Here is a 12562-nt window from a genome sequence, read left to right as displayed (position 1 = left end):
AATTCAAACTTTTTCGAAAACATTATTACTATAGGTACGTACCTAATACATAGTAACCGCATATCAACGGAAGGTTTTTCTAAGTAGTATAATGGACTACAAAGAACAATCTGAAAGAGGGTAACGTTTTCAACGGCGCTTGTATACCAGTGCAGTGAGTACGTATCTATTTTAGCCAATTTGAATTAAGCTGGCACTCTCAAAATGTTAAAATACGGCGGGTTAATTATTATTCATGTTCGCTCTTGTAGTTCATTGGAACTATTTTTTATCATGTCATATTTTGAATCTAGCGTTATTTAAGAATGTGCTTTCTTGTAGAGTCTTTATTTGACGTTTATTAGGCTAAAATGTTCTCTGTAAAAAATTATTATATTGTATTTCGGGCTCCTGTTCCTATTGGCGTATCAAATAGAAGCGGAACATTCAACTTAAACTGACTTGGTCTGCGAAGGCTTCTATCAAATGTCTTAAATCGAGTATGAGTTCTCTTTCATGTCAGAGCGTATCGCACTGCGAGCCACTTGTTGGATGGGATACCTAATGGTAGTGCCGGGCGTAAAACTCGCAGCTTCATTTGGTTAAGGCATATTGGCCAATCCGACGGTATAGTCGCTATAGGTATAACAAAATAACGTAAAAATAAGGGTTAATCTGTAGCTAAATTGACGAAAATTACGAAATTCACATCGAAGTATATGCTCTTGGCGAGACATTATCATCCGACGAACCATTGAGTAGAAGGTAACCGGAAACATGATCAAACGATGACTACTACTCTGACGTATTTAAACTAGTAAAAAAAACAGACTGTTTGATCCGAAGACATAATTTTGTCGAGCGGTTATATATTTACTAGTTTTACGTTCATATACGTAAATTTGCTGTCTGCTAAGAAGTAGACAAATCGACGTTTGCAGATGTTGTTTTTGAGTTATTTAATGTGAAAGAACAACCAGATTTTCGTCTGGGTTTATCTTTGAAGAACATTGTGCTATTCTGGCACTTGGCCCAGGCCGGTTCATTGGCGTCTTGCTGGGTCACTATAATAGGCGCTGTCGGTTGGTATGCCAGTCACCCATAAATTACTTCAGGAAATTCAGTATTCAAGCAAATTTCATTAATATCTAAATTAAACAGATTGATTCATGTGCAAACCTTCTGTTATTATTTTAGAGCGGAGCCTCTGTTGCATACAAGACTAAGTGCCCGTTTCACCAGTTTAAAACCAGCATTTGACTAGCTGCTTTTCAGAAGACACCAGGACAGGAATGTGGCAAACGATTTTTTGCTGAATATAATCTAAATGATGCGATTAAAAGATGCAATTTTGCAGAGATGCAATCACATTTATGAAAATGTCTTTGTACTAACTATAATCCGCGCTTGAAGGAATATTAAGGTTTAATAAATACATGAGGAATTCAACTTAAGAAACAAAACAGCTTCTTTCTACCTTATATTTGTTCGGATGTTGAACGGTCTGGAGTAAAGTAACCTTACCGGACGTCTTTCGATATCGAAATGCTCCTACTTAAATCACTGACGTCAATTACAGGGTACGTGAGTAGAAAATTTGAAAATTGCCGGCAAACGTTAATCGACTTTCCTTTTGTTTGATGGAAGTAAAGCAAACAGTCTGCATAATCCATGTTTGCCAAATATTTTACCATAGTAGTGTATTTCTAAAATTATGGCAGTTTCATAAGAATTTCAATAGCTTGAATGGAACAGCTCAATATAAATCTTTCGCCCTATAGAATGGTTCCTATGCTACAGTTCTGCTATGATACAGTTGTTAACGTTCTTTTTTGTATGCACCGGCGTGAAAATGAGCAGTGAAAGTAGTGGAGGGCATCACACCTTCGTCATAACGGCGACATCGAATAATGTCAAAGCCACGTGGCGCACTTATAGAAAAATCCCACGGCAAGAACCGAATACGTGCCAAGGCTAAACCTTGTGAAAAGATTAAGCTCATATTACTTCACTTTTGTTAGAGACACTACGTTCGCCCATACGTTCGCCTTTGTTTGCTATATCTCTGCATTTCTATTGGACGAAAAGTACACAAAAAGATCCAGGTCGAATTTCGAATATAAAAACATTTGCAAAATGTTTTTATATTGGGCCTATGTACCCAAAGCTATCGATGCAACGAGAATATAATACAAGCATGTCTTAAGTACCTTTGGATATACAAAATACTATCGTGGCATTAATAAACAATTGAAGACGTGCATTCAGATTTCGTGTTCTTGAAATCGATTTCGTAAACAGCTGAACTATGGGTTTGTTTCTGATATCCGGATAAATCCCATGGAAAACATGTTGTGATTTTTCAAATTTATTTTTTCTTAAATTAAAAGAAATCCCCTATATATTTATCCTCATGATACGAATCACCTTCAAATGTAAACTCTGCGAAATGCTTGTTCTTTGATACTTTTTAATATATTTTATATAATTTAATATAATAATAATAATGATTGGCAAGAAATAAACAGCTCTAGATAAGTCTAGTCGTTTTGATTCTGATTGTTCCTTTGGGCAATATTTAATACATGGCAAATATTTAATAATAATAGTTAACATTATAACTGGGCCATTTAATTTTTTTTATTTTATGATTTAACGAGTTTGCGTTCCTTCGCATATTAGCCGCATCGATAATGTTTTCGACATCAGAATTTGCGCGCCGCAGCTGAAATAGTTTAGGGTGAATTAAGTTCTTCCATGCTGTGTGAATGTAGTGCGATAAAAAGGCGTTTTACGAAGTAATAAAAAAAATACTAGCTGAAGAGATAACTACAACATGAGCCAAAACACATTGTTTGCCTTCTTCAAAAAAGTAGATACGCCATCCAAGCGCAAAAAAGGTAAATGTTTATCCTATTTTAAAGTAGAAGGCTAATCCAGCAATTATACTCCAAATTATTGGGTTATAGTTTTTAGATTCATCATTGTGTTGCATAAAATCTGATTCTGACCCTGATTGTGTTTTTTTTTTATGAAAAGCGTATTGTACACTAAGAAATATTTCAGCCGTTCTATACTTTGGGTGTTTTATTTCCAGTTATGCACTTTTTGAGATATAACATTTTAACAACATATAGTGTCTTATTATCCCTTTTTTGTATAAGTAATCGATTTTTTTTTACAAAAACGATGTCGCATATGTCAGAAAGGCTGGCTTTCAACAAGCCTACCATTATACTACGGAACATTGTAATATCTATAATTATTGGCGGGGATTATTCTCGACCTTTGTCATCTAAATAAAATAAATATATATAAAAATTGGCATAATCAGTTCGCATCGTTCGTGTCACTTTCCCCACGTAGCATATGTATTTGTTGATATAATTCAAAAGCACATGTTGCTGAATGCACATCTCTTAGGATCATACGTATGCATTGTTATGTAAGACGTGTCGATTCCCATTCGGGCGGGTGTTTAAAATTACTTAAGCCTAAAATTGTTAGAATTGCATTGCCTGAACAATCGTGCAGTAGAAAATGAAAATACGCCTGTGGAAGCAAATAGTATACCACCAAAAACGCCAACGGTTGGTACGCCGCAAACACGCACTTCACGGGCAATGGCAAAAAGTGACTCACCAAACTCGACCCCTAAGTCATCAGCTAAAACTTCCAAGTCCGATACTCCTTTCGCGAGGAAGCAAAACTCGTTCAATAAAGAAGATGGGAAAAAAAGAAAGCCACTAAAGCCTGCCAATGGGGAAAAACCTAAGGTAAACACATATTGAGCTATTTAACGTTAGTAGTGCAAAGTATCCAAGAAACTCTGACACTTAATGATGCTGACAATTGTTCTTTATTTGATATTCTCGAAGTTATAGGAGAAGGTCCCCTTAGTTTAAAAGTGTGTTAACTGCTGCATTGTATCAGAATATTACTTTTCCGATAATAATAGTATAGGTAACTATATTGTACGAAAGACGCTGTTCTTAAAACGAAATTCATGGACCAAATATGTACATGTTTGTCAATTTCAAGCCCACAGTACTTTTATTCTTAGTTACATAAGCCGACTACACTTTGCTAAACTGAAATAACTTTGGTAGCTTTCGGTGTCTATCTGAAAAAGGTTACAAATTTAAACTGAACTGAGAAACGGAGATGATATAAAGCAATTCACCAGTAAAATTCTGTTCAAAACAGAAGCGAGCTCGCCTGGAGGAACACGATACCGATGACTGGGCTGAAGAGCTGCCGAGCTCCGAGGAGGAAGATGTCGATTCTGGAGATGATTACATTCCGCCGGGTGACGGATCGGAAAAGGGACACGACTCGTCTGATAGTGAACCAGAGGGTGACGTAGAGATGGAGCCTGAACCGCCTACGGAAAACGATGATGATGACGAAGATATTGCTGAATCGCCGGTTAAAAAGGTAGTTGATCTGAGTCGTTTAGTTATTATATCACAAAATTCACTTGTCAGTATGCCTGTAAAAGCTGTGTTTTGAAATTGAAGCACGCGTCTCTTAGAAAGACGTAAATTTAACACGCGTACGGTGCTAGATATATTTAAAGCGTTCCATTTGTTGATCTAACAAATTATCGATTTAGTCCCGCCGAGCACCTCGACACTCTCGTAGCGCAATCTTGAAAACACCTACAACTCAAGAGGAATCTGGCTCTTCGCAATCTACTGAAGTCGGTAGGTCGTACACAGCTCACTTATGCTTTTTTCTTTTTCTCTCACCGTTCATTTCAAGAGAAAGTTTGGGCGCAATTCTCTGAAAAACAGTGTGCGCAGTTTCAGCAGTATAAACGATTATTAACTAAAATCTGGATAACGAAAAAAGGATACACCTTTCTAAATTGACCACGGTGCACTGATCTTACTGGACTATGACTGCAATTTCCTTTTTGGTGTAGGCATCCCTCCCCAATGGTTGCATCTTACGCTGAACTTCGTAACAGAGCCGCGCGACTCCGAACGGAGGCCAAGGAGTCATCCCGACTATGACTACACAACGCTCTACGTACCCCCTGACTACTTAAACAAAGCCACACCGGTACGCAAAAGTGATGAACCGAAATGCATCATCTAATGAAGTCTAGTTATTGAAATTCGTTGTCAGTATCGGCTGCCATAGCCTTATAATCTGTACCTTTGGTTTTACAATTACGTTCAGGTGAAAAAGATGTATTTCAAACCAAAATACGCCTGAAATATACGTTCCAGGAGTGGTACTAATTACGTGTTACCTATTTCAGGGTATGCGTCAGTGGTGGGTGATAAAGTCTCGCCACTTTGATACTGTTCTCTTTTTCAAAGTGGGAAAATTTTACGAATTGTACCACATGGATGCCGTTATTGGTGTAGAACAGCTCGGACTAACATTCATGAAGGTAAAGTTATTTATGCTAAGGCTGGCTTGTACGATAGAGCATTGCTATGCTATATTAAGTGCCTGTACACGTTCGTTTATATGAATACGTATAACGTGCGTTTCAATTGCCTATTTTTGCGAACTTTATTATAATCTATTCAGTCTTAAGCAGGAGAATTTCCTTTTAACACTTCAGTCTTTAGTTTAGAGCTGAACTGATGGGCAATTTGTGCTGATATTCTGCAGGGTGAATGGGCTCATTCAGGTTTCCCTGAAATTGCCCTGCAGAGAAATATGGAAGCGCTTGTACAAAAAGGTTATCGATGCGCTCGTGTTGAACAGACCGAAACTCCTACTATGATGGAGGAGCGATGCAAAAAGAGTAAGTAGTGCCTTTCCACATTACAATGCCTGTTAGTACAGTACCTCTAACGCAAGTTAGTAACGACGCCACCCTTGTGTTCACGTTGTTTATTTTCACCAATTTGGTTTTTCATCGTACGGTCAGAGAAATAACAGAAACTAGTGCTGTTTTCTGTAGGTGGAAAGACGTCGAAATATGACAAGGTTGTCCGGAGAGAGGTATGCCAGATCTCCAGTAAGGGCTTGCAGCTATGTGGTTCAATGGAAGCTTCGGGTACCTCATATCTTCTTGCCGTAAGGCAGAAAGGAAAACGATTTGGTGTATGTTTGGTGGATACAAGCGTAGCCCGTCTGCATGTGGGCGAGTTCGAAGAAGATCACCAGCTGTCTTGTCTGCGCACTCTAGTAAGCCAGTTTACGCCAGTTGAGGCGCTCCTCGAACGAACATGCCATAATGACGTAAAGCTTATTGTGGAGGCTATCGGTGCAAAAATAATTGTTGACCGGAACCGTATGACGCCCGAGCAATGCCTCACGATGATCCGTGAGGGTAACTACTTCAAGGAAAAGGAGTACCCGATAGGGCTGAAGACATTGCTTAGTGAAGATGATCCTTTAATGTCCACCCCACGGAAAGGCTGCGAATTAGCGGTTCAGTCCTTAGCTGCGATTCTAGATAGCCTTAAGGAGGCACTCCTTCTCGAAGACGTTCTTACCATGGGCGACGTCGAGCCCATTCAGTTCAAATATGAAAGTGGCTCCAGCCAGTACTTGCCGAAGGTAATGACATTTGAAGTAATTAAGCATGCCCATTACGTGTACTATGATTAAGGAAAATCCCAAAACAGAAAATAGTAAAAGTAACGGCTAAAACATTGGATACATGAAAAATAATGCACGATATCAGAAAAATCAATTTAACAAAACCTGTTGTAAAAGAAGGTATCTAATCTTGAGCTTTGTCACAATAATTAGGTTTAACTTTTCCTTTAATAAAAGGGCACTAAACATTTATATCGGTTTCCTGTTTTTTTTTTTATCTTTAACGGCATTCTAGGTGATGATTCTGGATTCTGTTGCCCTAACTAACCTTGAAATCTTTCAAAACAGTTGTGGATCATCTGAGGGGTCACTGCTATCTACAATAAACTTCTGTTCTACTCCATTCGGTATGATAATGAGCAAATTAATACCCTAAAGAAAGAAACATGTGTTTACTTCTGTGTTTATCAAGCCTTATTCGAAACAAGTTGACATACGCAACGCTGAGTTAAGCAGGTGGTACGGGTTTAAAGATGGCATGAAAGTGACCAGTTCGAACGTAAATATATAAAAAGTGGCTGATTTAAAAATAATATCATACACTTTTGAGATTTAAAAAATCTCAAAAGTATATGATATCACTCTTTTATTAGTAGTTCTGTTCTTCGTTTGTTGACAGGATTACGTGAACTGAAGAAATGGTTACTGGCCCCATCATGTATTGCCGATGTGATTGAGTCACGTTGGGATGCTGTTGGTGATCTGATGTCAAATAATTCAGTGGCCAAAAAGGTTCAAGAACGACTTCGAAAGATTCCAGATATGGATAAGATGCTCGCCAGAATTCACTCGCTCAGTCTCAAAAAGGTAGTACTACACGACTGATACTCCAGCGCATTGAAGTCTGTCACAGTGAAAGTAATATAGAACCGTTACGGGATCCGCGTAGAGTGGACTTTAAAAGACTCAGCATACCATGATAAAAATCAATAGTTGTAAAATATTAACGTGAAAATTGACTACTAATCTCCATTGGAATATTAAGGGCTCTAAAAATTATGAGTTACAATGACATTTCCTTTTGAAAGATCTTGGTCTAACGAAGTAAATACTTTAACCAACGTTTCTTTTTTCAAAAGGGTAATCATCCAGATTCGAGAGCTATCATATACAACAGTGAATTGTTCGCTAAGAAGAAAATTGAGGAGTTTATTGAGGTGCTGCAGGGATTCCAGGATTCTCTTTTAATCTGTGACGTTTTCAAGGTAATAAACTAGTAACGTTTTACCAACATTACATTTTTCGATCGTACTCAGGCCTATTCAAACATTTCTCATTCAATGTTGAAGGCGAGTGAACTTCTGGATAAATTTTTGATAAAAATTTCGGATAAAGCATCACAGAGATTTTTCTAATACGGCGTGGTTAAACCAACTTTTTGTCAGCCATACACAGGGTTTGCCATTGTATGCATACTGTGGATGAGAAGATATAGCCTGGTATTTCGTGTATGTTGTTGAGGGCTAATACGTAATATGCACATGTACCCATTATATTCTTTCAGGAAGTGAATCTGAAGTCGTCTTTACTCAAAAGTGTAGTCACGAAACAAGAAAACGGTGGCCAATTCCCCGACTTGCAGGATGCTCTCGATTTTTTTGAGGTTTACCCGCTTTTTACATAAATGTATCGATTCGATGCTTTGTGATAGTAGATATTCATTAAGGTATACCTAAAAAAAAACTAAATATTCATCTTCTGTATCCAATTGAAACAGCCGCAGATATCCTTGATTCACGGCAAACCTGCTTGTTTGAAGGAATCGTTACTCAAATATTTGGCTGTTCTGTATTTAGGATGAATTGCCGTTTTAAAATAAAAATATTAGCTTTCCGAAAATGTATTTTTTGCATTTTCTCAATTCGAAAAATTCTTCTCTAGTGGTTGGATTCATAAAACTTATCGTATAGATGAACTGTCGAGAATAATCAGTGCACGGGTGACTTGTGTTCCAGCGGGCATTTGATCAGAAAAAGGCTCTGAAAGAGGGCAAAATCACTCCGGTTGCTGGAGTGGATGCAGAATTCGATGATGCGACGGAACAGGTCAACAAAATAAAGGACGAACTTGATGAACATTTGAAACTGCAAATCAAGCACTTTGGGACCAAGGTCTGTAGTGGGCAATTTATGCCAAACAGCACACGCAAAATGGGTAGAATATGCAAATAATGTTTTCAGATTTTGTCCTCACATAATCTCAATGCCACCTGAAAGCGGGCTGAAATAATTTAACTTTTATTATTATTATGAAATTTTTAGTCCAGCGATGTTGTTAGACAGTAATATTATATACAGATACGTATGATCCTTGAATCAACAGGTGACGTATACAGGCACTGGACGAACAGCGTATCAACTTGAGGTTCCGGAAACAGCGGCTTCAAAGGCGGATCCCTCGAAGCACATATTCAAAGGTGAGAAAATGATGGTGACTAGTTTTAATTATCGTAAATATATATACATACAGTCATCTCTGTACTTAAATATGTCATAATGAGTATTTTCGGCATATATCGATGAGCAAGGGGCTCATAATCGAAATAGGTTTATTATTAGTATATCATTATCTAATCACTTCCAATTCCAAAACAAGTATCTGTGTGGCCCAGTCATTATTTCGTTGGCACGTAAAAGCTCATGAATTGCCCCAAACCTGCACATAGGCTTGGTGGACGTACCTTGTCTAGTTTATATTGGACCGCTTTGTTTGCTATTATGAACGTTGATATGGGAAAAAAATCAAAGCCGTCCAATTGATTCTTACGTTTGGTTTTGTAAGGCAACTGCTTCGTAGGCTAACCGCGAAGCAGTCTTGTGTACTCTTGCATTGCATCTGTATTATGTATATAATTATTATTGTTGCAGGTCAACGAAAAGGCTTTCGACGCTACTCGACAGCGGAAAGTGAGCGATTTTGTGCAAAATTGTTAGAAGCTCAGGACGCTCGTGAAGCGGCAGGAAAGGATATGATGAGGAGAATATTTGTAGCTTTTGATGAGAGGAGGCCCCTATGGAAAAAGGTAAGCACTCTCAGAAATAATAACGAGGCTTGACCAATGATTTTAGACATCATCGGCTTAGTAAACATCTTTGTACATATACCAGTAACAAAAAATTTAATTGCAACCAATTAGTAATTTTTTGTGTTTTTTTTATATCCAGAAACTATACTTCAGTAAAGCGTGTTAGCTTTTGTGGCAACGTCCTAAGAATATTATTAAGGTAGGTCAGCCATATTAAGCAGATTTTAAAAAAAAAGCTATCGTTGAGCTATCTTCTCAGGGTATGCAAGGCCCCGATATTGTCTTTTAGTTAATCTGAAGTGGGCCCACATGGAAACCACGTTATTACTGGCTTTTTTAGACGATTTAAAATTTGTTTTTTTCTTTTTTATTCTTAGGCCATCGAATGTCTTTGCGTCCTGGACTGTCTTCTGTCTCTAGCTCTGTACGGATTAAACGCAGGCGGATCAGTTTGCAGACCGAAAATTGTTTCTGCCGCTAACGATACCAAGGTACGCAGATGACGGATCTTCAAACGGTCGTTTTCAATAGCCTGGTTATAGTTCTTCTTTCCAGGTAGTCAGCAGCCTTGAGTTAAAGCTTAAGTAGACATATAATGCTTTACCATTACTATGGGAGTTGTTGTTTATCACGACTCGTAATTGTTTGTAATGATATATTGATTATTTCTGTTTAGCCCATGATGCGCATCAAAAACGGTTCTCATCCGTGCCTGCTAAAGGTCCTCGGAGCGAACAAGCTTATCGCTAATGATTTTGCCCTCGGCATCCAGGAAAAGGTTTGCTTTATAACGTTACGTAATGCAGAGATATTTGTATTACACATTTAGACCTTCTTATGTAACTAACAGAAGAAATCAGTTACGGAATCAAATAACATAGGTGCATTCCCTGTGTTATAGGGCCGTTGCAACGGCAGCTCTGTGGCTCTATTAACCGGACCCAATATGGGCGGAAAGTCTACGCTCATGCGTCAGGTTAGTTGCGTAAAGCCGCAGAAAGCACTTGTTCATTTACTATAATTTATTATTTAGTTTTTGCCGACATGGAGTACTAAGCTAGTAAAATTAAACAAGGCGTAATTAGTTGATGTGTATTAGCACATTGCAGTATATGGCAAACAGAACTGAAGTTGCATTAATGTCTGTTAGATTGGTCGAAGCTATTTGTCTGTCCCTTGTATAACCGTGCATTTCAGGTCGGTCTATTGGCTGTGCTTGCTCAGCTTGGCGCATGGGTCCCGGCCGACGAAATGGAATTTTCCCTTGTCGATCGTGTGTTTACCCGACTTGGAGCTTCTGATCATATCACCCTTGGTACGCTATTGTGTATATTTCAAAAAGTGTTTATAGTATTATTGTTGATTTGTTTTTACTGGCTGACATACATTGAATTACTGTTACAAATTTCTTTATCTTAAACACTACTAGGTGAGTCGACGTTCCTGGTGGAGCTCCTGGAGACATCGGCTGCATTCAAACACGGCTCTCGACATTCGTTGCTTCTCTTGGATGAACTGGGTCGAGGAACTGCCACACACGATGGAGCTTCTATTGCTTATGCAGTTCTAAATCGCTTGGTGGGGCATGAAATGCGCACTCTTTTCTCTACACATTATCACGAGCTTGCTTCGGACGTTCGAGACGTTTTCCTTGGTAAGAAATTGTTGGTAGATAGTCCATATGTGCCTAAGTATGCACTTTCTATTTTCCAAAATTTCTTCTCATTCCTTCTTTTGATTTGTATCACTGAAGACTGTATATTGCTTCATCGGCGGCCTCATTAAACACCTGATTTCCCTTACTCACTTTTCGTTTGATTTTAGTTAAGCTATTTAACATCGTCTACTAATAGCAATTGCCCTGCTCTCCCTAGTACAGCTATAGCTATTTCCTAAAATTTTCATAAAACTAGACCAGCGTTTGTCTAATATTGTTGAGTTTTCCGTTCGACAAGGTCATATGGCTTACGTCGTTGAACGCGAAGACGAGGTAGTCTTTCTATATAAATTTGTCGAGGGAAATTGCGAAAAGAGTTTTGGATTCAACGCGGCTCGTTTGGCAGGTGTTTCACCCAAGGTAAATTGTTGCAAAATCTTTTTGTCAGCAAACTAGTATAAACATGGGCACAGATTAATTCAACAACCCATGCCAAGAAAATTTCTTAAAATCTATGAGTCTTTGTAAATTCTGCGGTATCATATGTATAGTTGTCAAATACATATCGGTGTTCTCTATCATGTCGATCTATGCGGTTGCTTGTGATTTTACAGCTAATCGAGCAAAGCTTGGAAAAAGCCCAGGAATTCGAAAACCAATCGAAGCTTTTACAGAAATTTGCGAGGTACATGACCCTCGACAGTGAGCGTTAGTCGTGGTTGTTCTGGCGTTTTTGTTCTATTCGACCGTTGCTTTACTTAGTAGTAATAAACCGAACGGTCAACCTTCCGTTCAGTTTCACCAACCTCGTATGCTCGTCGCTATGGTAGTTAAAGGGGTTAAGTTGATTATCGAGCGAATTACTTTCACAAATAACGTGGAGTAGCAACAAACAATTGCTATCACTTCTTTGCATAGGAGGGCAGACCTGAGTGTACCTGATATGTTTTTACCTCTCGTTGTGTTTTTTTTAAATGCGCACAAAAAGGAATTATTAACAGAATAGCCGTCAACCTAATTAACCTAAGGAGTTAATCGCGCATAGAAATTGGTGCTCGATCGGATTTAATTATCTGTAAATGAAATAAAAATATGTAATGCAACCGATGCTCTCAAGTCAATAACAAATAATTATAATAAAAGATCTGTTTAATAATTAATGAGGTCTTTTTTTTAGTTCGTTAGCATCTTCGATATCCTTTCAAAGTATAATTCAGATACCATTGTCATAATCGTTTTATGAATGTATTTAAGAATTGCATCTCAATAATACAACAAAGGACAACTTCCAGTTCATTTTGGTGGTGAATAACTTTCAACAGAGCAGATGG

General features: G+C 38.1%; 1 protein-coding gene across 3 annotated transcripts; it reads left to right on the top strand.

Moving 5' to 3' along the window:
- The first annotated feature begins 7 nt into the window (after positions 1-7).
- On the top strand, positions 8-12391 carry Msh6 (DNA mismatch repair protein Msh6). Of its 3 annotated transcripts, none has more exons than XM_022806034.2 (22): positions 8-2879; positions 3517-3755; positions 4186-4416; positions 4595-4685; positions 4907-5046; positions 5249-5383; positions 5611-5746; positions 5906-6507; positions 6785-6896; positions 7169-7356; positions 7629-7754; positions 8054-8152; positions 8505-8660; positions 8872-8965; positions 9417-9571; positions 9952-10065; positions 10251-10352; positions 10476-10550; positions 10772-10889; positions 11004-11228; positions 11530-11651; positions 11846-12391. In XM_022806034.2, exons 1-22 carry the CDS (start codon positions 2816-2818, stop codon positions 11942-11944), a joined length of 3423 nt encoding a protein of 1140 aa, XP_022661769.1. In that variant the 5' UTR covers positions 8-2815; the 3' UTR covers positions 11945-12391. The 3 variants fall into 3 exon arrangements, with proteins under 3 accessions (XP_022661769.1, XP_022661768.1, XP_022661767.1); XM_022806033.2 differs by having other exon boundaries at positions 3514-3755; XM_022806032.2 differs by having other exon boundaries at positions 3487-3755.
- The last annotated feature ends 171 nt before the right edge of the window (positions 12392-12562 follow it).

Source organism: Varroa destructor, unplaced genomic scaffold (assembly GCF_002443255.2).
Source record: "Varroa destructor unplaced genomic scaffold, Vdes_3.0 BEIS01000005.1, whole genome shotgun sequence".
Classification (NCBI taxonomy): Eukaryota; Metazoa; Arthropoda; class Arachnida; order Mesostigmata; family Varroidae; genus Varroa; species Varroa destructor.
This window is presented reverse-complemented; position numbering and strand designations above follow the sequence as displayed.